This window comes from Esox lucius, chromosome 11 (genome assembly GCF_011004845.1).
Source record: "Esox lucius isolate fEsoLuc1 chromosome 11, fEsoLuc1.pri, whole genome shotgun sequence".
NCBI lineage: Eukaryota > Metazoa > Chordata > Actinopteri > Esociformes > Esocidae > Esox > Esox lucius.
Window position 1 is genome coordinate 24,133,623 of NC_047579.1, and position 27,015 is coordinate 24,160,637.

General features: G+C 41.4%; 2 protein-coding genes across 4 annotated transcripts in view; one reads left to right on the top strand and one right to left on the bottom strand.

The window, feature by feature from the left end:
• Positions 1–107: 107 nt before the first annotated feature.
• On the bottom strand, positions 108–22,094 carry LOC105012878 (centriolar coiled-coil protein of 110 kDa). The gene is made up of 14 exons (XM_010873995.3): positions 22,079–22,094; positions 19,995–20,173; positions 17,241–17,369; positions 15,197–16,409; positions 14,875–14,996; positions 14,510–14,672; positions 9,728–9,837; positions 9,091–9,207; positions 8,362–8,463; positions 8,174–8,290; positions 4,692–4,762; positions 4,368–4,433; positions 3,885–3,944; positions 108–3,753 (listed from the first exon to the last, which is right to left on the bottom strand). The coding sequence occupies exons 2-14, from the start codon at positions 20,145–20,147 to the stop codon at positions 3,678–3,680; spliced, it is 2,499 nt and encodes an 832-aa protein (XP_010872297.2). The 5' UTR covers positions 20,148–20,173; positions 22,079–22,094; the 3' UTR covers positions 108–3,677.
• Positions 22,095–24,822: 2,728 nt separating this feature from the next.
• Positions 24,823–27,015, top strand: part of LOC105012873 (SUN domain-containing protein 1) — a 33,105-nt gene continuing 30,912 nt past the window's right edge. The window contains exon 1 of one of the 3 annotated variants that reach the window (XM_010873994.3): positions 24,823–25,031. The gene's annotated coding sequence lies outside the window, so the exon portion shown is untranslated. Of the gene's footprint in view, positions 25,032–26,759; positions 27,014–27,015 lie in introns of those variants that run through there. The other 2 variants (XM_010873991.4, XM_020051066.2) reach the window with 2 other exon arrangements.

Genomic DNA, 27,015 nt, shown 5'->3' on the forward strand with positions numbered 1-27,015 from the left:
ATATTACATTTTAGATGTTTTGTTTCTCTTGTTTATTTCATTTTTTATTACACTGACATTTACAGAAATATACTATTAAATGAAAATTCCTTTTTTTATTCCTTTTTTTATATAGCAATCATGTGTTGATGTTTTATTTTATTAAGGGTGAAAGTTTTTATACATGCATTTAGACCTGGATGTGTTTCTTAACAACTTACCGTTCATCCAAAAGGTGGACATTTCACGCTTTAGGTCTACTGTAGATTTTAAAGTTATAGGTTATAACTGTTTTAACCTATTATCAATTACACGTTATAGTTTGAAAACATTCTGTTTTGTGTATTTTTTGGACATTTGAAAATCATGTACTTTTTACCAACATTTTGGTGATGTAAAAAGGGGAGGTTGTACCAACATTCAATGTGATTCATATGTATTTTCTTTACTATTATGTTGAGATTTAGTTAAAACATATTGCATGTTAAAAATATGGTATGATAAAAATTCTGAACTACAAAATCCTCCTGCAGAAGCCAATATGTATGAAATGTTTTTACTACTCGTACTAAATAAATTACTATAGAAATTAAGGTTTTAAGTCGTGATTTTATTTTGGCTGATTGTGTCCACCTACTGTACACTGATTACATACTTTTATAAATGGCCCTGACCCTAACCTGTATCCGAAATGTATCTGTAAATCAAGCCCTATTCCTAAAACCTTGTTCTGAACCCTACAAGTATCCTCGGCAAGCAGGGCCACACCCTTTCCTGCTCTAATGAGAGAGGGTAAAACCTGTGGAGAGTTTACTAAGCATAACAAGGTTTACCTAAAGTTTCAAATCCAGACTTTTGATAGCCGACAGTGTAACCATCTGCAAATCATCAATATGGGACTACCTAAATATTGTGACAACATTCAACCAGGACATTTACACATTGAAGTTTCAACGGAAAACCGATATATTGCGCACACCACATACAAACACACTGAGATGTTACAATTCAGATCATTCAGACTGATAAAAGCTTTACTATGTTCAGCACCATGAACCAGAGGAAGTCCTCTTAGCCCTTTAGCTGAAAAACAAAATATATTTAAATTATTTTTTACAGCTCATGGCAACTACTGTATCTAAATTATTAGGAGCAACCAGGTAATTTGACATTGTGAAGATACAATAGCAAATGATGAGCAAGAAAATGTTTGTGTGACTGTGTAAATGTGAGTGAGCAGGAGAGGAACACCAGTTATAAAAGTTCAGTTCTATCTGAACATCTCAGTCTTTAAGAGGTTTGTGAATGAAGAGTTTGCAACACCTGCCAGCAGGCTAACCACAACCTTGAATAATAAAACTAATTCCACAGAACCTACTTTTGTCATGTCATTTATAAGTTAATTTCAAACCTTCAGCCTCACTTTTGTTCCCCTAGGCAAGGCTTTTGGCTACAAAGCCTTTGCAAGTGAAACAGCATGGAATATGGCACATCAGCTAGCAGCGATTAAACACGAATTGTCGTGGCAAAATATTGCAGAGCAGAGACTATGGAATACATCCAATGTTCACACATTTGTAATAGTGGTACAGTCCATGACATATGAAGTTCTGGTACCAATCCAGAGCACTGAACTGTAGCTAACCTCCACCTATTATTGGCCGTTTCTAGAGGTTGGAGAACTAAATAAGTGCAAAGTTTAAATGCACTGGAAAACCCACCACCATTTTTTATAGAGGTGTATGGAGGTTAGATAAGTTTTTTTGAGAAATAGTTTTAGACAAGTTGCAAATCGTGAAATTCGATTTCTGCAACAGACCAGACATCATCATGTATTATCAAAGTTATCAGTCTTTTTCTTCTTCACCAGAAGGCAGGAAAGGTAGCTAAAACTTTCTAGTGAATTGTTTCTAAAGAAAACTGTGATCAGTCATTTGTAACACAAATAAAAAGGAAATAAAATTGTATTGAACAAAATAGTAAGGTGGCCGATCACAGGGTTCATATTTTTTAGTCACGTCGCTAACCAACTAGCTAAAAATATAAATATTTCCACTGGAATTTCAGAAATGATAATTAAAAACATGCTCGTTAACATTTGTTTATCTCTAATAATAACTAAACATTAACAATTTGATCAAATTATTACTCAGTACAATAAGATATTTTTCAGAACTGCTGTTGGCAATGCCGATAATAGGGGGTTCTACGCCACCATCAGAGGGAGCTGATGGACCAGCAGGATTGGTGGTGGTGGATCCAGAGTCACGTGAGAGTTTGGCCAGGTTTAAGGACAGCTTGATTCTAAGTGCCTTTTCTCTCAATAATTTGGTGATGTAAAAAGAGTGCTTCTGACAAATGCTAATCAACTGACGGGCCATTAACAAACTAACTGGAGTTTTGAAATTGCACTTTTTATTGATTAGCATGCAGGAAACGTCAAGCCTAGGCTACAGTATATGCAATTATGCTGTACTGCCAGCAATAGCTATCGACATGCACTGGACGACTTTACAGTTTTGACAATAAATTAGTTTTAATGAAAAAATGGCACACTTGGAATCTTCCAACCGATTTGCCAAAATGTATATAAACACTATATGGCCAAATGTGGACACATTTCTATCTTTTTTCAAATTATTGAGTTCAGGTGTTTCAGCCACATCCATTGCACACAGGTGCATAAAATCCAACAAATAGCCATGAAATCTCCATAGACAAACACTGGCAGTGCAAAGGATCGTACTAAAGCGCTCAGTGACTTTAAATGTGGTACTGTCATAGGATGCCACCTTTGCCACAAGTCAGTTGGGGAAATTTCTGCCCCATTGGATCTGCCCCAGTCAACTGAAAGTGCTATAATTGTGAAATGGAAGCATCTAGGTGCTACAACAGCCCAGCCACAAAGTGGTAGACCACGCAAACTCAGAGCGGGATCGCCAAGTGCCGAAGCAGGTAGTGTGTAAAAGCACCCATCACCTAACATCTGTTGCATCACTCACCATTGAGTTCCAAACTGCCTCTGGAAGTAACATCAGCACAAGGACTGTGTCAGGAGCTTCACGAAATGAGTTTCCATGGCCAAGCAGCTCTACGCAAGCCTCATATCAACATGCATAATGCCATGCGTTGGCTGAAGGGATGTAAAGCTCGCCGCCACCGGACTCTGGAGCAGTGGAAACGTGTTTTCTGGCGTGATGAATCACACCTCACTTTCTGGCAGTCTGATGGACGAATCTGGGTGTGGCGGATGACAGGACAACGTTACCTACCGGAAAGCATAGTAACTACTGTAAAGTTTGGTGAAGGAGGAATAATGGTCTAGGGTTGTTTCAGGGTTTGGGCTAGACCCCTTAGTTCCAGTGAAGGGTCATCTTAATGCCACCGGATGAAAAGACATTTTAGGAAATTGGGCTTCCAACTTTGTGGCAACAGTTTGTGGAAGGCCCTTTCCTGTTCTAGGATCTTGTGGAAAGCCTTTCCAGAAGAGTGTTATAGCTGCAAAGAGTGGTGGCTTATATAGCTCCATATTAAAGCCCATTGTTTTAGAATGAGATGTCCAAAAAGCAACAAGTTCTTATAGGTGTGATAGTCGGGTGTCCAAATTATTTTGGTCATAGTGTGTATATAGGACTTTGGTTGGAATCTTAGTGGAAATGATAAAAAGGTCAGAGGTCAGGTGTCAGATGATGAAGCGGCTAGCCAAGGGAGTGCTGTTTTTTCAGGTTGTCTAAGCGCTTCACTTTGTCCTCTGGGGCCTTTCGATACCAGCTCCTGACAGACAGACATACAGACAGCGGGAGAGTTGGGATGATTTGTTACACTGGTTAATAATTTCATTGTCATATCTTACGGAATTAATTAAGTTAGGGGAGAACCATAGAGGTGTTAGATACTGTACTTACCCTTGCCTATTCAGCTGGCCTGAGACTGGGGCGTTCTGACCCTGATTTGGTTTCAGGATCCTGAGCAGGAAGGGTGATGAGGAGAGAAAAAAGATAGAAAGTGTACCAATGACCTGCTTAGACACCAAATACACTTTCCCTTTTATGATAGCTGGTTGTTGTACTGTACAGTAGGGAGCGCTGTTCTGTTCTATACCTGTTAGTGGGAGGGCTCTTTGACACTGCTCTGTTCTATACCTGTTAGTGGGAGGGCTCTTTGACACTGTTCTGTTCTATACCTGTTAGTGGGAGGGCTCTTTGACACTGTTCTGTTCTATACCTGTTAGTGGGAGGGCTCTTTAACACTGTTCTGTTCTATACCTGTTAGTGGGAGGGCTCTTTGACACTGTTCTGTTCTATACCTGTTAGTGGGAGGGCTCTTTGACACTGTTCTGTTCTATACCTGTTAGTGGGAGGGCTCTTTGACACTGTTCTGTTCTATACCTGTTAGTGGGAGGGCTCTTTGGCTTCTGCTGTGATTTCCTGACTTGTCCAGGTGATTCACCCACCCTGTGAGAACAGATAAATTAGAATTAGGATCTCAAATGTCATCCCAACATATACATTTTATACGAATGTTATCAAATTTGCTGTTGAAAATCAAAATAAAGCATCAGGTTTAATTCTATGTCCACCATTAAACCAGTCCTCTAGGACTCCACTCCAACTTCCTGTCCAGTCCCCCAGGACTCCACCCCCTTCTCGTCTAATCCCCCAGACCTCCATCCTCTTCTTCTTGTCCAGTCCCCCAGGACTCCACCCACTTACCTCTTCTTCCTGTCCAGTGACCTCTGTGTGGCAGTTGAAAGAACTCTGTCCTTAGGGGTTCTGGCTTTCTCCTATGAACAGGAAGAAGACATTATCTTATCTTGTTTTTTCTTTTCCTTCCTTGACAGACAAGGTGTTTTTTAAGTATGTTTTTTTCATATTAAAAGTTTAAATAATGTAAACTTTGATAGATTAAATCAGAATAACATCCATGCATTTTCATTTGCCTTATTTGTCACAAGATACGCTCTGTTTTGATAAGCAACATGACATTTGTCTCTTGACCCTCTAACTAGAATCACCCAATGCTTCCAGAAGTTGTCCTTGTCCCAAACGGGGGCAAAACATCTCCCATCACACTCTCCATCACATTCTCCCTCTCCCACTCTACCACCATCACCCTCTCCCCTTCAGGTGCTTCGGGGTCCCTGCTATTGGGAAAACAGCAATGCAGACTGTTTGGACAAGTTAGGACCCAGTATCTCTATTCCTGTGTTGATTAAAAATAGAAAGAATCCAGTGCATGCAACTTATAAAGTAAACCTGTCTAATCTGCTAACTGTAACACGTCAACCTAATAGTCCAGGAACCCCAATTACATATATCAAGCTGGCTTTACTTAATATCAGATCTCTTGCCAACAAATCATTCTTGGTAAATGGCATTATATCCTACAACCCAGATTTTATTTTTCTCACTGAAACGTGGCAAACAGAAGATTGTAGTGCTAGTGTTCTTAATGAGACAGCACCTGAAAAATGTGGTTATATGAATACACACACTCGAGGCCACATTCTAGATCTGGTTCTCTCGAAAGGTCTCACTATTTCCTCTGTCATGTTTAAAGACTTGGCCCTGTCTGATCACTTCTGTGTCTTTTTTGAATCACTGATCACCCCGGATGTTCAGGTAAACTATGTTTCTGTTAAGAAAAGGTACATTAATGAGAGTACCAATCATTTATGTCAGCTCAGTTTATGGAAGCTATAGCTATCTCTCCAACAATAAGTGCTGAGTCAGTTGATGTACTCCTGGATCATTTTAATGCTAAAATATTGAATGTCATGGATCGTGTTGCACCGGTAAAGGTAAAGAAAACTATGTGCAAACAGAAAATACCATGGGGAACCACCATGATGGTAAGCGCCCTGAAAAGAGAATGTAGGAAAGCAGAATGTAAGTGGAGGAAAACAACTATGACATCTACAGTGGATATAAAAAGTCTACACACCACTGTTAAAATGCCAGGTTTTTGTGATGTAAAAGAATGAGACAAAGATAAATCATGTCAGAACTTTTTCCACTTTTAATCAATGAGTCTGGGGCACTGCTTAGGTTTTATGAGAGCCCAGGTTGCTCTGATAGTGGACTTCAGCTCTTCTGCATTGTTGGGTCTGGCGTATCACATCTTCCTCTTCACAATACCCCATAGATTTTCTATAGGGTTAAGGTCAGGCGAGTTTGCTGGGCAAATAAAAACAGGGATACCATGGTCCTTAAACCAGGTACTGGTAGCTTTGGCACTGTGTGCAGGTGCCAAGTCCTGTTGGAAAATGAAATCTGCATCTCCATAAAGTTGGTCAGCAGCAGGAAGCATGAAGTGCTCTAAAACTTCCTGGTAGATGGCTGCATTGACCTTGGACCTCAGAAAACACAGTGGACCAACACCAGCAGATGACATGGCACCCAAACCATCACTGACTGTGGAAACTTTACAATGGACTTCAAGCAACGTGGATTATGTGCCTCTCCTCTCTTCCTCCAGACTCTGGGACCTTGATTTCCAAAGGAAAAGCAAAATTTTCTTTCATCAGAGAACATAACTTTGGACCACTCAGCAGCAGTCCAGTCCATTTAGTCTTTAGCCCAGACGAGACGCTTCTGACGCTGTCTCTTGTTCATGAGAGGCTTGCCACAAGGAATGCCACAGCTGAAACCCATGTCTTGCATACGTCTGTGCGTGGTGGTTCTGGAAGCACTAACTCCACCTGCAGTCCACTCTTTGTGAATCTCCCCCACATTTTTGAATGGGTTTTGTTTCACAATCCTCTCCAGGGTGCAGTTAACCCTATTGCTTGTACACTTTTTTCTACCACATCTTTTCCTTCCTTTCGCCTCTCTATTAATGTGCTTGGACACAGAGCTCTTTGAACAGCCAGCTTCTTTAGCTATGACCTTTTGTGTCTTGCCCTCATTGTGCAAGGTGTCAATGGTCGTCTTTTGGACAGCTATCAAGTCAGCAGTCTTCCCCATGATTGTGTAGCCTACAGAACTAGACTAAGAGACCATTTAAAGGCCTTTGCAGATGTTTTCAGTTAATTAGCTGAGTGTGGGACCAGGTGTCTTCAATATTAAACCTTTTCACAATATTCTAATTTTCTGAGATACTGTATTTGGGGTTTTCATTAGTCAGTTATAATCATCAAAATTAAAAGAAATAAACAATTGAAATATATCAGTCTGTGTGAAATGAATGTATACATTATACAAGTTTCACTCTTTGAATGGAATTACTGAAAAAAAAATTATATATGGGTGAATACTGATTCGGATAAAGTAACATTTCTGGTTCTATTAGATCTCAGTGCAGCAGTTCTAGATAGGCTGGAAAATTGGGTAGGACTCTCCGGGACAGTCCTTAATTGGTTCAGCTCTTATCTGGATGGCTGGAGTTACTTTGTCACCATTGGCTATCGTGAATCTGCTAGGGTGGCGAAGACATGCGGAGTTCCCCAGGGATCGGTTCTCGGACTGCATCTGTTAAATCTCTCTATACTACCTCTGGGCCAAATTCTATAGAACAACAACATTAACTACCATAGCTATGCCAATGATACCCAAATATATATGGCTCTCGAAGCGTATGACAACAGCTCAATAGACTCACTGTGTCACTGTATAGAGCACGTAAATACCTGTGTGAACCAAAATTGTTTACAATTAAACCAAGATAAAACAGAGATTATTGTGTTTGGCAAGAAAAATAAGATAACAAGTATTAGTAAAGAGCTGGATTCTCGGGCCCTAAAAACCTGGGACCAAGTGCGTAATCTTGGTGTTCTGATTGACTCAGACCTCACATTTAACAGTCATATCAAAGCAGTCACCAAAACAGCATTCTACCATCTTAAAAACATAGCAAGAATGAAGGGCCTGGTGTCCCAAAAAATCAAAGATAAGCTCATCCATGCTTTTATCTTTAGTTGGGTTGACTAATGTAATGGCCTCTTAACTGGACTCCCCAAAAAGACTGTAAAACAGCTGCAGCTCGTTCAGAATGCTGCTGCTAGAGTGTTAACCAGGACCACATTGAATTGCTTCTATGTATGAATTGTGCTAAATAAATGAACTTGCTTGCTTAGGTCATTTGTTTCAAGGACTTGAATGCCTGTATTTGTGAAAGAGATGCTTTGAGAGTGATTCCCTCTGTTGTGGTTGGCCTAAATCTGTAATTGACAGGTTAAAGGGCCAAGTCAGATTACCATTTCCCGTAGCTTCTTCTCTGTGCGCACCTCCCGGTCCAGCTTCAGGAGAGCCAGCCTCTCCTCCAGTGGCATCTCAAAGAAAATGTCATGGATGTCATATCGAGCCGCACGCAACTGAGAAGACACAAACACGCAGCATCAATACATGTGGTCACTTGGGTCCACTTTCTGTGTGTGTGTGTTACCTGTGCTCTGACTCTCTCCTGTAAAGACAGGTCTTGTGCTGAGATGGCTCCTTTTTTCTGTGGAGTTTCCCTCTGGAAAGAGCGGATGAACTCTTGTGTGTCCTAAAACACACACACACACAAATTATAAAAAGTTTTATTCAATAATTATTTGTGACTGTCGGAAAATCAGTCAAATTAGATTATTATAAATGTTTTAATATCAACTGGGTACTCCGAATTCTGAATGAGGATGGGATGAAATGTCTGGTATATGTAAGCAATAAGACACGAGGGGGTGTCGTATATGGCCAATATACCACAGTAAGAATTGATCTTATGTACAACGCATCGCTGCGTGGTATATAGACAATATCAAAAACCTGTCAGATACCTTATTGCTCTTATAAATTGGTTGCCAACACTATTAGAGCAGTAAAAAGTGATGTCATACCTGTGAATTCCACAGAAATCAGACAATCAGCATTCAGGACTCCATCCACCCGGTTTACATGAGACCGTATACCACTAACATAACATCACAACAACTTCGTACTGCTCTAATTTCTTGGGTAACAGGTATAGTACTTCTAAATTGTGTATGTGTTTTCATTTCTCAGACCAAATGAAGGTTAGGTTAAGGCTCATGGTATGGTTAAGGTTAGGGAAAATCAATGTATTTGTTTTCTGATCCCAACAAGAATTTACATACAAGAATATGTGTGTGTGTAAATATGAGATAACTCTCACTTGGACTGTCTGGCGTAGGTGTTTGACCTTCTCTGTTTGGAGCAGTCTGCGGGTCAGGAACCCATGAACGATGGCACCCAAACGACACAGCGCCCTCTGCTGTTCAACAGTCACAACCTGGGACAGGACCATAGAGCAGAGCATGTTAAACCAAAAATGTCACAGCACCCTCTGTTGTTCAACAGTCAACCTGGGACAGGACCATTGAGCAGAGCAGGATTAAACCATAGCTGACATAATTAGGAGCAGCCTCGGACCACCATGGAGATAACCATTGTAAGGATTCACCATTTTTATGTAATCAACAGGGTGGGATGTACAACTTGATTGGCAAGTATGTCTAAATAACTATACTAACCCTAACTACTTAAAGATGGAATCCTTAGTTTTTTTCCTTTTAACATTTATGTTTTGGGTCATAAAGGGTCCCTTCACTCTGGACGAATATAACAAATTCCACATAAATGTATTCCAACAGCCATTCCTAAAACTTACACATTTCCATAAAGCACAAAAACAAGTACCTGAAAAGGAAACATGAAAAAGACCCAAGCGTTGGGAATCACAGTAATTTAAACACAAACACACACACACATACATGTGAACACGTGTTCAGATACCTCAGAGCTCCACCCACCTGACTGAACCTTCCCCGGGGCTTGCTGGCCCCCCAGGTGTGACCCCGCAGGTAGATAGGAGATTGCATGGAGTCATACGGGGCACTGGAGTTCAGTGGAGTTGGAATACCTGAAGAGAGATGCGGGAGAAGAAAGCATTTGTTAATAAAAGATGCACAAAACAATTTGGAATACATTTCGATGCAGGATGTCCAAGCTGTTTTACCGTGGCTCTCAAATGTATTCATGACTATCTTCAATATTTGTTAGAGGCACCTTTTTTAATTCACACAGTATAACACCAAATCAAATAAACTTCAGGGATATCAATCTGTCTAGTTAGGAAGCATAAGCAATTGTGAATCAATGTCACCTGTTTTGTTGCAAATGAAGTGACAACAGGTGCACTGGAGAGGCAACAGTAAGACAACCCCCAAAAAGGGAATGATTTTGCAGGTGGTGGCTACAGAAAATTGCTCTCTCCTTATCCTTCCTGACTAATTCTTCTTTAGCCTTGCTTTTTGCTAGTGTCCTTGTCACTGCAGTACCTGCAGCCCATTCAGGATGCATAAGCAGTCCAGCTCCTCCAGGATGCTGTGTCTCCCAATACAGTCTCAAGAGCATGGAGAACATAACAGGAGATGGGCCATTACAAGAGGAGAGCTGGACAGGTCTAGGAGATTTCCCAGGACACAATCCGCCATCTCATCAGGAGCATGCCCAGACGTTGTCGAGAGTCCATACAGGTACGTGGGGGTCATACATACTACTGAGTCACATTATTTGTTGCCGTGATAACATACACGCAAGTTGGAACAGCCTGTGATTTCAATTGTTTACTTTGATTTTTGGAGTGAGTTTGAATCCAGCCCTCAATCAGTTGGTGATTTTAGTTTCCATTGACCAATGTTTTCATTTTGTTTTCAATGAACTACTCAATGTACAGTAGATTTTAATATATTTCCTTCATCGAGACCCGATGTGTGATTTAAGTGTTCCCTTAATTTTTTTGAGATGATTAGGATTTCAGCTTCTCAATAGTTTGGGGTCAACATTGTAATATTTCCGTTTCATAATGTCCCAAATGTTTTCAATGGGTGACAGGTCTGGACTGCAGGCAGGCCAATTTAGCACTCAGACTCTTTTATTAAGAAGCCACGCTGTTGAATTATGTGAAGAATGTGTTTTGGCATTGTCCTGCTGAAATAAGCAAAGTCTTCCCTGAAAAGGACATTGTCTGGATGACAGAATATGTTACTCCAAAACCTCAATTCTCTCTGGGATGCCCTTTTTATAAACAGTCATGTTACTGACCTGTTGCCAATTAACCTAATTAGTTGTGAGATGTTCCACCAGGTTCTTTTTTTGTATTACATAACTTTTCCAGTCTTTTGTTGCCCCGTCACAGCTTTTTTTCCACATGTTGCTGGCATGAAATTCAAAGTGGGCATATATTTTTTATGAAACTATTTTCTATTGAATACATGGTTTACATTATTTGCACATATTTGCATTCTATTTCTATTTCCATTTTACACAGCATCCCAACTTTTTGGGAAAGGGGGTTGTAATAAATGTTTATTTGATGTAACACAGTGAAATGTCGTGGTGAAAGGATTCAAAGGTAACTGAGGTTGAATGTGTGACTGCAAGCTGTGCAGCAATAGTTGCTTATCACACCATGTTGATCAGGTAGAAGTTTGGTATGGTAATATAATAATATTGGATATACAGGTATCAGTCACAAACTCTCAACTATGTCAACAGTACTGTGAGCATTAATATTGAGGTTTCAGAATTACCAGGGTGGAATCTGAGCATTAACAAGTACAATGTGAATGTGCGTTTCATTGTTGATGAATGTGCCTAGATAATGAGAACAACAGAAACCTCTCTGTTTAGGTTATCTCTCTGTAGGTTGTGCTCTACTAACCTCAGGAATGTTTTACATTGACCATTTGGCATGGGGGTTACTGTCTTGGAAACCTGATCTTTGCTAGGTAGACACACCCTTCAATGTATATATCAGCTTGTAACCAACATTACAGTGAGAAGAGATTGAGTGAGATGAGATTGAGGTTGTGTAAGGAAGACCAAGTCCATAACCTCATGAGCAAGACTTTCTAATGCTGCAAAAAATAATATAATTTCTCCCTCCCTTGATAAACGGGTATGCGATAATTATTATAACCACTATACGAAACGGCCGATTTCTGACACCAGTACAAAGGGCATTAAAAATAAATTACTGATCAATTTGAAATTTTGTAAGTTGTTTTGAGGGGGTTTTCACTTATCCATATACAGTATTTTTCTGTTTTCATTTTAATAAATTTTCAGATTGCTTTTAAATTCACTTTGATATTGTACATGTACTGTTGATAATAAACCCAGAAAAAGTCAGATTTTATGTGTTTTCATTTCAGGCTTGTACGGCAAACAAAATTTGAACATTTTCAAAGGGGGTGGTGACTTTCTATAACCACTGTATATACACTGCACATCCCACAGATGCTCAATCAGAATGAGATCTGGTCTTTACTCTGCCCATTCCTCCTGCATCCAACACGTTGACTACGAGATCTGTCACCTAATCTACCCAGACCTTGACATGTGCCCTTGATCAATGTTATTCGCTTGTGAGTGGTCGTAATGTTTTGTCTCATCAGTGTACATACACACAGTACCAGTCCAATCTTTTGACTGGGGCTGTATAAACAGACGGGTTACAAAGTAAAGGAAAAACCAACAACTGTACCAGAACAGCTTTAATGCGCCTTGGCATAGATTCTGTGAGTCTCTGTAACTCTACTGGTGGGATGGACCATTCTTCCAAAATATATTCCCTAATTTTGTGTTTGGAAGGTGGTGGTGGAGAGTGCTGTCTAATGTCTAATACCTCGTTCCAAAATCTATCATAGGAGTTTAACTGGGTTGGTGACTACAAAGGCCATAGCATGTGATTCCCACATGATTCATATCATTTTTCATACTCAACTAGTTACCAACCCCTCGTGCCCTGTGGATTGGAGCATTGTCATCCTGGAAGAGACCACTCCCACAGAAATGTTTCAGGATAGAAATGTTTCACCATGAGATAAATATGATCACTCAGAATAACTTTGTATAGATTTACAGAGAATAGAGAACCCCAACAATGGAAAACACCCCTCACAGCATAACAGAGCCTACAGACACCCTCACTGTAGGGGTCAAGCATTGATGCCTGTGTCATTCTCTTGGTGTACTCCACACGTGCATGGGTGACTAATCTGACCACATCCCTTTTGTCCACATCCCTGTAGACCCGCGTTTATAGGTTTCGCCCCACTGAACTCTCATGTCCATTTGTCTTTGTAAGGGGTTTATGCACTGCAACCCTACTATGATATCCCTCTCAGTGTCGTTCCTGACGGGCTATGCTTGCTAACACAGTCTGATCACGTCTCACACCGCATTTTCAGCCACCTGAAACAGAGTTGCTTTTCCGGTTTTCTTACATATCATAGTAATGAACGAGCAATGTGGTCATCAAATGTGTGCTTCCTACCACAATTTCCAACCCCATTTAGTGATGTCTGTCCCATAGATATGAACGAAGATGTAACTTCAGTCACACTTCCTACTGGAACATTTCCTATTGGACAGTTGAGCAGTCTTTGGGACTGAAGCTCCTACTATCGTGTCCCAATAATAAAATCCCTTTCGTCCTTTCCTTTTACCATCTTGATCCAAAATCCAGGTCAGCTGGGCCTGCTCAGTAATTTTACACATGCCACAGAGCATGATCGGATGTTAATTGCTTAATTATATTATGCAGAACACCTGTATGGAAGCATCTGCACTTGTTATGTTCCTCCAACCATTTATTCAGGATTTTCCTTTCATTTGTCACGTCTGTATTTATATTATGTGTCAGCTTAGGAAGAATAACACACCAACACTTTCACAACCCGAAGGACTCGCCATGTTTAATGTTGGAATCGTTTTCAGGTTTTACTCCCCAAAATTCACAATGTCCAATTTGTAATAAAGGCCCTGTTTCATCCTGGCCACTCCCAGCGACTCTGTTCTGCTATCTATAACGCTCCTCTCTCAACTAGTAAGAGTATGCATGAATCCCAAGTGCTGGAAGGCCACATTCTACTGCCGACAACCATGACTGAGCTCACAAAGGGGAAGAGTCACAGCAACCATATTCGACTAACTCCCCAAACGCTGAGAGTGATGCTCTATGGCAAGCAATAAACAGATACCTGAGGTCATCTACAAGCAGGATTTGAACCATACTGTAATTACACATTGGGTTCTTAATTGTATTCACGTGTATGTTGTCTTCCAATTGCTTTTGCCAGGTCATCATTTGAAATTAAAATAGGTCATCAATAGGTCATCAATCTGTTTAAATAAATACATTTAAAATAATAAAAAATACCTCCTGCACCATTCAGGGCTGCTAATGGAAACAAAATAATTCAGGCATTTCTATGCATCACTTAACAGGAAAGTGGGGAAAGATAAAGAGGAGCATTTCTTGAAAGAGCTGTATGCTGGTCCTAGAATGTTGCCACACCGCAGAAGGAAATGTGCACTGGACTGCTGGATCACCCTAGGCCACTAATGGCTACATCGTGACTTAAGCTTTTGAAACGTTTACCCTTTAAAAACAAAATATATTGTTGCCAGATTTTTGCCTGGATATTTGTATAAGAACTTATAACCACATATAGAAAATGCTAAATATTTTCAGTGTTTAGGACTACAAGCTGGGTCTTCATTCTTTCAAGCCATGGCATACATACCCATGTCCTGGCCACTGTGTCCCGGTGACCTATCGTCAGGACTAAGGGCAGGGCTAAGGTCTGGGCAGGAAGGGTAGCTGTCACTCCGGTCACGCCCACTGCCCCCACTGAGGGGCCGACCACGGCCCAGCTCTCTCAGCCTCCTCTCCTTCTCATCCAGCTCCTAACAAAGACACAGAAACACACACGCAAGCGTTTTCTTTGTCCAGAGAATGTGTGTGCTTGACCTTGAACACTGTCATTTTTTCATTGCATTCCACAGAAGCACTATGGAATGCACTGACATTTATGGAAAAATACAGTGAAAATAGTGACCTTTTGAGATTGTCTGCATTGAGTGCCATGGTGTTGTTCCATGTCCTTACCTGGCGGAGGCGCTGTTGTTCTCTCTCCTGTTCAGCCATTAGCAAAGACATCTGCAAGGCATGCTCCTCCTCCAGTCTCCTCTGCATGTCCTCCAGAGCCCGTACCCGTCGCTGGGCCTCCTCTGAAAACACACACACGCATGCAACACAGCACACAGACACACGTCATACGCATGCATGATTCACACGCACGCACACGCACACACAACAAAAACTGTCAATGCTTACACAAAAGAAGCGAACATTCTAGCAAATCATTATATAAAATAGCCTTTTTCAAAACCACACATCTGAACTCTCCTGTACGGTGTCGCCCACTCACCTGTCTTACTGTCCAGCAGCTCCAGGCAGTTACTGACAACTGGGACCCTTCCTTCGTGTGGCCCCTGAGGCTGGTGGCAGGGAGAGAGGTCAGGGGTCAAGGGTCTCACGTGGGTCCTTAGCGGCGCTGGCGAAGGGCTGTTGGTGTCAAACGGCTGGTTCGGCTGAACCGCAGTGCTCCTACGACTCGGGGTTAAATGAGGCACTCCCCCGATGAAGCGCGGTAGCCTCTCCCGGCTGCGGTCAACGGCAGGTCTCGAGTCAGACGGGGACGGGTGGAGCTGGCTGTCTAGGGTGTAACAGCGCCGACGGAACCCTGTGGCCATGATGTCATGATGCCCAAGAGGAGCGGGTCCGGAGGCACTCACCGGGCTCTTCTCTCGGACCGGGCTGCGACTGAACTGGCCGTCATGGAAAACCTCCTGCAAGCCACTACCACTACCCGGCCCTTGGTACGGTGACCCGCCCCCGGTCGCCGTGGCAGCACTGGCCTCCTGGTGCCTCCCCGCTAGCCCCCTGGGGATGAGGTCGGACGGGCCAATGGGGAAGGACATTGAGATGTTGCCGGTGGAGACTGGGCGTGGCCTGCGGCGGTGGGGGCGGGGGCTCTGACTGGGTTCTGGGCTTGGTATGAGGGGGAAAGTGTCGGGGGGACATGGGGAGAGGAGGCTAAACCGGGAGTCATATGGGTCACACTCTTGATAGAGAGGCTCGGTCGGGCTCGGAGGATTATGGCGCAGCCGGCACCCCAGGTCCGGGCTGGTCTCCGTGTGGGGGACACGCCTCTCATTCTCCTTGTCGGAGAAGTTCTCCGCAGGCGGCGTGCTGGGGGTGACCCTGCCGATAACCTTTGAACACCTCTGGGCCTGCTCTCTCTCCACATACTCCCTGGACCTCCTCAGAAGAGTCTGGAGGTTTACCTCCTGCCCCTTCCCAGCCTCCTCTTCCTCCGTCTTCTCCCGCTCAATCTTCTCTACGGGCGTCTCTCTCTCCTCGGCACTGTGCCCGTTCAGGAGGACGGGGGGATCCGTCGGAGGGGTTCGGGGCCGCCCCGCTATTCGCAGCCCAACTAGTTCACCTCCGCTGAGTACCCCGTGGGAGTCGGCGACCAAGGTGTAGCCGTTTACAGTCTCCTTTCCACTCACTGCTGGGGGTGGGGAACAGCAATATGGCGGTGTCTGTGGTTCCATTTTCAGCTCCATCTCTGGTAACTTCTGAAGTAGTCACAGTCGCAGAGTCATTATTTATAATTTTTACAAAGATACAGGCTTTTGGCCAGAGGTGGTGCACTAAAATAGGGAGCTTTTCCAAATGAAGCATTGTTATAACAGAATTCTGATTAAGTTAATACTAAGACCAAAACTGTTCAGTGTGTTGGCTGTGTGCAGAATACCTGCACACCCTCTGCTTCAGACACTTGTCATCCACAATATACTGAGTTGGCCGGTTTTTTTTCCCTTTTAATGACAAACAGATAAGAGAGAATACCTTTTCCTTGTTCAGCAACAAGTCAAACTTGTTTCATGTCAAGTCACTGAGAAACTGAAGTGGAATCTGTGTTGTTGAAATATCCCAACACCTTGTCACTGTTCATTTGTTTAACAGTATACTTTAGGTCAAGAATAAACTATGCAAAAAATAGCCTTGTCTGGTGAGTCAGCTCACTAGTCCTTAAGACTGGTTGTTTGGCTTGTGCAGTCTTACATTACACCTAGAAACATCCAACCATGACTGGAGATTATGTACCACATTTTAGAGATACCAGACAGGTATTTTCCCACAGACAGATTTAAGTATACCCTTGGTTTTCCAAACCTCCTACAACTAAGGTGGTGTCATTCTTTCCAAAGACCCAGACCCATGTAGAAAAGTTAAACGCTTCATTTCATTAAATAACTTCACTAAAATGTTTCTCGATGACTATAAAAATCAAAACGATGTTACACACTAGCATCTGAATGGCAGTAATGGAGAAAATGACCTCACACTTGGTAAACATTCTGGAAATGGTTGGAAAACCAACCATCTGTTTGTGTGAGACTAACCTGAGCATTGTCCAGGATGTTCTGAACCCGGGCCAGCAGGCCACTCCTGTTTTGTGTCAGCCTCTCCATCTCCAGCTGGACAGCCCTCTGCCTGTACTGGGCCATCTCCCTGCTCTTCTGCACAGTCAGCTGAGGAGAAACACACACATCTAGCTTACTCCATCCTGATAACACAAAGATCAATTTCCGGAATGTGGGACAGACACAAACAAACACTCTCCTCTCCCTTACAAACCGTTCTTCCACACAGCCGCTCTCAGCAAACTCATTCAGGGAGCGTTAAACCTCCTGACAAACCTGAATCACCCTAGTTGTTCTTCCATGTCAACCCCCCCCCCCCCCCCACACACACACACACACACACACACACACACACACACACACACACACACACACACACACACACACACACACACACACACACACACACACACACACACACACACACACACACACACACACACACACACACACACACACACACACACACACACACACACATGGACTGCTGATCCAAGTGGCTACATATCAATTCAGACTGATTCTTTAGTTGATATTAACCCTCTGCTCTGTAACTTTGCATTAAATACAAAATTCTATGTTTTTGAGGTGTGCGTTCCTGTCTGGGTGCCCCTCAGTGCTACCATTGTCAATAAAAAGTGGAATGGATCATTGCATTAGGTTGCCATGCAACTACAAAATAACAAAACGTCAAACTCTGGAGAATAACCACATGCAGAAACACTCTTAGGAAACCATGCTGTTCTCAAGGGACAAAGTGTAGTCACAGCCTTAACAACAAACTGTGCTCAGTGCTAGAGATAGGCATGTCTACCTAGACTCAAACATGTACAGTGGGGAGAACAAGTATTTGATACACTGCCGATTTGGCAGGTTTTCCTACTTATAAAACATGTAGAGGTCTGTCATTTTTTATCATTGGTACACTTCAACTGTGAGAGACAGAATCTAAAACAAAGATCCAGAAAATCACATTGTATGGTTTTTAAATAATAAATGTGCATTTTATTGCATGACATAAGTATTTGATCACCTACCAACCAGTAAGAATTCCAGCTCTCACAGACCTGTTAGTTTTTCTTTAAGAAGCCCTCCTGTTCTCCACTCATTACCTGTATTAACTGCACCTGTTTGAACTTGTAACCTGTATAAAAGACACCTGTCGACACAATCAAACAGACTCCAACCTCTCCACAATGGCCAAGACCAGAGAGCTGTGTAAGGATATCAGGGATACAATTTTAGACCTGCACAATGCTGGGATGGGCTACAGGACAATAAGCAAGCAGCTTGGTGAGAAGGCAACAACTGTTGGCACAATTATTAGATAATGGAAGAAGTTCAAGATGACGGTCAATCTCCCTCGGTCTGGGGCTCCATGCAAGATCTCACCTCATGGGGCATCAATGATCATGAGGAAGGTGAGGGATCAGCGAAGAACTACACGGCAGGACCTGGTCAATGACCTGAAGAGAGCTGGGACAACAGTCTCAAAGAAAACCATTAGTAACACACTACGCCGTCATGGATTAAAATCCTGCAGTGCACGCAAGGACCCCTGCTCAAGCCAGCGCATGTCCAGACCCGTCTGAAGTTTGCCAATGACCATCTGGATGATCCAGAGGAGGAATGGGAGAAGGTCATGAGAGCTTTTTGGTCTAAACTCCACTCACCGTGTTTGGAAGAAGAAGGATGAGTACAACCCCAAGAACACCATCCCAACAGTGAAGAATGGAGGTGGAAACATCATTCTTTGGGGATGCTTTTCTGCAAAGGAGACAGGACGACTGCACTGTATTGAGGGGAGGATGGATGGGGCCATGTATCACGAGATCTTGGCCAACAACATCCTTCCCTCAGTAAGAGCATTGAAGACGGGTCGTGGCTGGGTCATCCAGCATGACAACGACCCGTAACACACAGCCAGGGCAACTAAGGAGTGGCTCCGTATGAAGCATCTCAAGGTCCTGGAGTGGCCTAGCCAGTCTCCAGACCTGAACCCAATAGAAAATCTTTGGAGGGAGCTGAAAGTCCGTATTGCCCAGCGACAGTCCCAAAACCTGAAGGATCTGGAGAAGGTCTGTATGGAGGAGTGGGCCAAAATCCCTGCTGCAGTGTGTGTAAACCTGGTCAAGAACTACAGGAAACGTATGATCTCTGTAATTGCAAACAAAGGTTTCTGTACCAAATATTAAGTTCTGCTTTTCTGATGTATCAAATACTTATGTCATGCAACAAAATACAAATGAATTACACATTACAATGTGATTTTCTGGATTTTTGTTTTAGATTCCGTCACTCACAGTTGAAGAGTAACAATGATAAAAATCACAGACTTCTACATGCTTTGTAAGTGGGAAAACCTGCAAAATCGGCAGTGTATCAAATACTTGTTCTCCCCACTGTATGTGCAGTTGATATAAAAAGTATCCACTGTACTGTTAATATTTCCCCCTTAATGGAAGGTTTAGAATAATAAGCTTTTAGGAGGCCTATCTAAAGTCAGGATTTAATGTAAGGTTAGATTAACAAGCTTTTAGGAGGCCTATCTAAAGTCAGGATTTAAGAGAAAGGTTAGATTAACAAGCTTTTAACAGAGCCATCAAAAGTCTGAATTTGTCTCACACAGTATTTTTGTATATGTGAGCCCAGAGGAAACTTAAGGTAAGCATTGTTATACTTACTAAATGCTACACGCATTTTACCCAATCACCTTAGAGCCTATCTCCTTACCAGCGGGGACAACACAGCCCGTCCATGGAAGTGGATGAAGGAGAAAGCATCAAGAGGACCAGGCGGCAGGCAGTCGGCTTGTTTGACCTGGCTCTGCGGCTGTAGTCTGGCCATGCTACGCAGACAGAAGTCCTCATAGCTTTCCATCTCCATGTCTGGGCTTCTGACTTCCACCTCCTCTTCTCACAACAGAGACACAGTCAGAAGCATGGTCAATAGTCATACAACTGTAAAGAACACATCAAGAGAGGCTATTTCACATGTCACTGAAGGCTGGTGTTTGCTCCTGTATTCTGAAACACGTGGGCAAGGAAAATATATATATTATTCTATTGCTACTTTCTCAGGACCTGTTTAAGAAGCAGATGAAGTGTTGTATTTCTGATCAATATGATTGCTTTTATGGGAATGTTCATCAGCAAAGACAACTGAAAGTGTGCAAACAGCCTTGATCAAATGCACAACAATAGATTATTTTTAACCTTTTACATTTTGGGATTAAAACAACATTTCACTTACTGGCCTAACTCAGTAACCACCAGACTAACTACGTTGTTCATTCCCTTGTGTGAAGTGTTAATATAGTCAGCAAACTGACAACAAATATGTAATGCCAGATTAATCCCACATATTTCAATTCAATAATTAAGTAATATAGTTGGATAATTCCATCCAGCCAGAAAATTTAAATGTGCATAATAATGTATCAATTTCATTCATGAATACGACGTAACAGTCACTTGGGTCAGTGTGTGAATGTCCGTCTTTTAAATGGTTCTCCCAGAGACAAGGCACGTACAGCAGCGGAGACGCGCACTGTACAGCTGTGTTATATTCCATTCATTACATTTTTCAAATTCGAATCACGGAAACGATTTTAGCTAACAATATGATACATTGTAGCAGAGCAGAGTTTGGCTGGCAACACAGATTCTACATTTGCGGCGTAGTATTTGACTTGTGAGCAAACCATGCTGTGCTCAGCTCCTATAACTGACAGCGGATTGTAGCCATGCCTTACTCATTCTCTTACCCTGGTTTTCTAACGTGACATCCACAATGACCTCTTATATTGCCTTTCTTCTGTCGTCAACAAAGTCGGACACAAACGATTATCTCCTGGCGTCGTCTATATTTTGGTTAACAGAATTTTGGTATCGTAAATATCTCCCTTCAATCTCCGGCTTGCCTCATCTGCTCCTCATCACCTCAAGCTCTTCCGGCTGAAACAGCGCCTCCTAGGAACATCCCATATGCCCAGTCCCATTTTCATCCCTAGCCCCCTTTTCCTTACCAGTTTTGAAGGGCGCAAACAATATGCACAAACAATAATTATCCCATTTCAATTAATGTTATTTATTTTAATCCAACTATAATGTGGATTAATCCCTGTAAAACTAAAATACAATTACCTTGCACCCCGAAATGAAATTCCTCCTGCAAAAAATTCTCATTTGAATGGGTTTATTTTTATTTTGAAGATTTTAAAGAGGTGGGGCAATGATTTAAATAAGATCGTGAACTAATGTTGTAATTAGGTAGAGAATTAATGTTTAAATTGTCTTCCAGAACTTGACAAATTATGTCTGCAAACTGGCACTCAGATTGTCCTTCATTGTCAGTGGTGACTGGTGGTGAAACATTAAAAACACTGTCAATTCAGTGTGGCAAAACTAACAATTACATGAAATAAAATCAGGCTGAAACAAGAATTTTGAGTTGCAACAAATGAAGTTGCTGCAGTTGTACATTGTTCCAATGAAACCTGACACAGAAATGTATTCGTAGTTCACAATGTTAAAATGCAGAAATATCCCCTGACCTTGTGTTACATTCCTGCATGTGTATTATGGCCACAAGAGGGGGCACAACACATGCAACATTTGTTTGTGAGTCAGACAACTGGAAAATAATCCAACAAATTATTTGTATTAAATTTTTTTTAACTCATAGAAGCAGTGTTACTAACAGGCTGTACAGTATGTAATAGTGCCTTATTTTCCTGCAGTGGAGCTGCAATAGGACTGGTAATTGTTCTTCTAAAAAAATGACAAAGGAAATTGTTAAGGAATAAATAGACCTACCTGAAAAGCTAGTCGCTTCACGTAAACACAGGCAATACAATGTTCATGACAAAGGGCAATTTCTAGAAGTGCTTCTCTACCCAGCAACGCTGTACAGAACTCCTCATAGTGCACATCTGAAGGCGAGTTGTTGCAGCAGGATCAATATCAGTACAACTATCCAAATGCAGGAAATGTTATGTGAAATATTCAATACAAATCCACAATATTCTTTTATAATCCACGTTGCAGCCTACTTATAGCATCTTTAGTGAGCTTCACTCTCACACAATCCAATCCTCAACGATGTAGTCATGTGACCTTGGGTAGCTATAACAATAGGAACAGCATCAAAACATTCCTCTTACGATGTGTCCTGTCTTGCAGGTTCTCTCACAATGCTTAATTACATTTACCCCTCATGTCTTTCCATTGACATTTAACTATTAATTTTAAGTATTTTCACAAAAAGACAATTACTCTTCTTAATTTATAATACAATACATATTTACATTTTATAGTTATTATTTCGAATTAATGCCAAAATGTCTTTCAAACATGTGCTAGAAAAACATTAAAACTTAAAATATGCAGAGCTGTGTGATTTTATACACCGTTCTTATGAAATTCCTTGTATATTTCTGTTATGAATAAACCATTAAACATCAATGCTACAAACATGTTGTATCCCCATTTAGAATGCCCTCCATAAGTATTGGGACAGTAAAGTCAAAATTGTAATTTTTGCAGTACACTTAGGACATTTAGCTTACAGGTGTCTCTAATTGATCAGGTGTTTCCTGTTGCATTGATTGTTCACACATAAAAGAGCTGTGAATGTGTAGTCTCATTTCCATCCTTTGCTTTTGCCTTTGGAGTCTGTGTTAGGTGTCTGTAGGCATTATCTGACAGGAAGACTAGGGAACTGTCTACATAAGAGGAGCAAATGGTTTGGATGCTGAGAAAAGGAGAACTCAAGTAGAACCACTGCACAATAGTTAGGCATAGACAAATCATCAGTTCATTTAATGAGCTTGTCATGGAAAAGAAAGAAATCACTGGTGTTTTCAGCAATCGTCAACAGTCAGGTCTGCCAAGGAAAACAACAGCAGTAGATGACAGAAGAATGACCAGAGCTGTTTAAAACAACCCAAAAATACACCTAAGCCATAATATTATGAACAACTGCCTAATATTGTGTAGGTCCCCCTTTTGCCGCCAAAACAACCATGACCCATTGAGGCATGGACTCTACTAGACCTCTGAATTTGTTGTGTGGTATCTAGCACCAAGATGTTAGCAGCAGATCGTCTATGTCCTGTAAGTTGCGAGGTTGGGCCTCCATGGATTGGGGGAGGGGGGGGCTACAACCATAGGAGGGAGGTTTTTCTGTCAGGGGACACTATTTGGCAAGAAAGACCCCTTAGATCAATACAAACAAGACCCTGCATGCTGGGCTTCCTAGATATTAGCCATGTTGATGCACACACATTTTTGGTATAATTGATATACAATGTATGAGCGTATATGAGCGTTTTTGGCACTGCACTGTGAGCATGCCAGTGTCTCTGCATTGTAAACCCTTCGCTCTATTATCTGATTGCAGTGTCTAATGCACATTTTGTCTAAGGGTTCCAGTGAAGGGGTTTCTTTCAAAGCCACTCAAGATGAAGTTGTAAAGTTGTGTCCAAGTTCTTTCTTCAGAGTGCACTTAAAATAATTTTGATAAATGTTACCACTTTAAGAACTTTGCTATCTTAACAATTTGCCGCCCATTTTTCAGGTTTAGAACTGTTTGTATCCATGTTTCTGGTGTTCCTAAATTCTGTATGATATAGGCCTATGAATTAGTGCATTAAGGCAATTATAATTGATAATATATAAAACAATGCACTTCTAACACAATTGTTTGTCATATTTTCCCACACAGTTCAGTTCAGAGTACAGTTGAGTACACTTTAAACAAAAATGTTAATATGTATTGTGTTGTTATAGATATGATTGTAGACTCGTCCTACTGGGTTAAATTCATATGGGTACTTTTTTAGGGTGTGGAGAACAGAAAGACTGGAACTATTTAAGGTGTTATTGTGACAAGATAATCTGCAGTAAAAGCCAAGTCTGCTGTTGATCTACCTCAATCAAATTTTTTTTACTGATTCAAAAATAAATAATTAATATCTGAAACAACATCGTTTTAAAGCCTACCTAATATTACAAAGACAGTGTAGGATATTAAATTAATTGACAGGGAAAGTATTAGTGCAAAATGATGACACTTAATTTGAAAAAGAGATTAGGCCAAAATAAAAGTTGAGCATCAGCAATTGATACATTTTAGTAAATCTGTTGGTTAAATGCAGATACTACGTTTTAATTTGCAGGTGATAGTCAGCTCTGCCCTGGCTCTTTTCCTGTATGCAGTGGTTTAGGAGAAATGAAAATGTTGCATTGCGCAAGCCTGATTGTATTGCCAATAAACTGAAATAGGAATCCGAGCTCGTCTACCTCCCTAAGTGGTCAGGCAAATGTTAAAAAGTCTGATCGTTATTTGCATAGAGGGCAATCAAACCTTGCATTACTGTTATTTTTTTATGCGAATACAATACAAGGCGTAAGGGTCTCCGGCTGCCAACAACCAGACAGCGGCGCTACAACCCTGACTACAAAGCAGATTTTTTGTTTTAACAGCTGCCATATATGGGCATTTTGACCAAAAAAGGATTGTGATTTGAATCGCGGGTAATTATTGCTTATGCTCCATGTGATGTCAGTTTGAGCAGCGGAAAAAATTACAGTTCCAGTCGAGGAAAGGGCGAACGTTACTTTTCAACAGTCATACCATGTACGGACATGGTAGCTATTTATATTGAACATTTAAGACAATTCGGTGGATAACAGCCCAGTGGAAAAACCTTCGTTCATCCTCAACAGCCTGTGGATTTGACACCCGGCGTCGCGGACTTTAGTCTAGGTAAAGTAAGCGTTAGCTTAGGTAGCTTGACATGAATCCCACGTGCATGCTATCGATATCTGGTAAACACTGTCTACTCCCACAAACTTGTTGTATTGGATCTGCTATGTTTGGACATCTTAACTGCAAATATTGTTCTTAGTAAACTGCTAAAACATTTGAGACGAAGTAGCACAACCTAGCGCAATGTCCAACCCAGTAGATTTATTCTGATCAAGCAGTTCTTATTGACCTGTGCACCACGTTTTATGCGAATTAACTCAACCGAAACGATTTGTGTGCATCATTGAAATGCATTGACAGGGAAACTAGCAAACTACATTAGTGTGCAAATGTGATTTAAAGATGACTTTCTCATCTTAAGCGGAACTTGCTTACGTACGACTTTGAATTTCACGGTGATCCCGCCTACTGCTTTTCCTGTCAATCTTCCAAGGCCCTTCGATTGGTTCTAAGGTCTTGGTTGAAACCATACGTCATCGTGTAGTATAATAATCTAAAGCAGTTGGTGGCGTCGCTTTTGTTGTTTGAGATTGGAGAATGACACTGGCTGGAACTTTTAGTCTTACATCTTGGTATATGTTCTTTCTATTCAACTAACTGACTTGCAGATAACCTGCAAGTCCCATCATAACTTGTTGCATTGGCCTCCTCGTGACTATTTTCTCTATCTTGATCCAATGGTTTCCTGTGCTAAATTAATATTTGATGGGGCTTGAAGATGCAGTCCGCGATTTTTGACCACTAGTTGTAAAAGAGACACTGTTGAGATAAATGGCATTAACACCACTCATTTTCCAACATAGAATTTCATGGCTGGGGTATGGTAGATTATGCAAAACATGAATCCAGCCCAAAGTGGGAGGTTTAAATACTTTTCTTAATTACATAAGCCCCAGACTGCATCTTTAACTTCTTACAGTTAGTGCTGAACTGCTGATCCGGATTTGATATTTAATCCATCCACTCTCTAAGTGTAATCAAGTATGCAATCTGAGTATGTAAGGGCAGTTACTCGTGGAGTAGAAATGAAATGTTGAACCGTGTGCATCTTTTTGCGTGCCCTCAAACCAAGGGTGGAATCCTCCTTAACACATAGACCCTGTTTTGTCAGAAATTTGAATGCTGAATTCACTTAATTTGAATGAACCAGACAAAGTACAAACTACTTGGACAAGCAGTAATGCAAATATAAATTTGTAGTAGTAATTTGTTATTCAAAAATGTAATATTTTCTCATACTTATTTCAGATTTTATAATCAATAGGAATCATGGTTACTGTCTGATGTTTTTAAGCAGTCTAAAACTTAGTTGTAAAATTTATTGACTGCAGTGTTTTGCAATTAGTCCAAACACATTTGGATGGATCGCATGTTTTTGCATTTTCAGATTAGAACGAATCCTTGTTTTTTAACATGAATAGTTACTCATGAGCACATCTGGCCTGGGAGTATGCCTACATTTGTGTGCCTACATTTGTGTGTTATCTAATATTGGTATTTGTACCCAGGGATTTATTTTGTACTAAACAATAGCGGATCAATTACACTTTGATTTCTTTCAGTTTAACTCTTATCCGATGGGACAAAAAAGTAGGTGTGGGATGCATCAATTTAATTTTCCTCCAATAGATTCAAAGTGTGCGCCATGACTGTAGCGTGTCTGGTAGTGGGAGGAACAACTCGGCTGTGATCCTTCTGGCTTTGTTACGTCTGGGAAGCCATTTTGGAATTCTGCATGTAGTGCCTGAGAATCACACACACAAACACACACATACACGCACTAACTGTCAGCTAGAAAACTTTTGGCCGTTCACGGGTAAATATTCTTCTGGGATCTGGTATCAGACGCCCGACCGTTTCATACCACGAATAAACGCGCTGCGATGCGTTGTGAAGTTTGCGCATCTTCCAAGACTGAAATGTGTGGATGTTGTTCGACTGGATTACGCTCATGAGATAAATGGACTCTTATCTGACGGGC

Bases quoted from the DNA above. Each gene is read 5' to 3' on its own strand.
- LOC105012878 (XM_010873995.3), bottom strand. From the start codon at position 20,147: ATGGAGATGGAAAGCTATGAGGACTTCTGTCTGCGTAGCATGGCCAGA. The intron at 14,673-14,874 runs GTAAGGACATGG...TGTCTTTGTTAG, and splicing joins AACAACAGCGCCTCCGCCAG to GAGCTGGATGAGAAGGAGAG. The intron at 8,464-9,090 runs GTGAGAGTTATC...TGTGTGTTTTAG, and splicing joins ACCTACGCCAGACAGTCCAA to GACACACAAGAGTTCATCCG.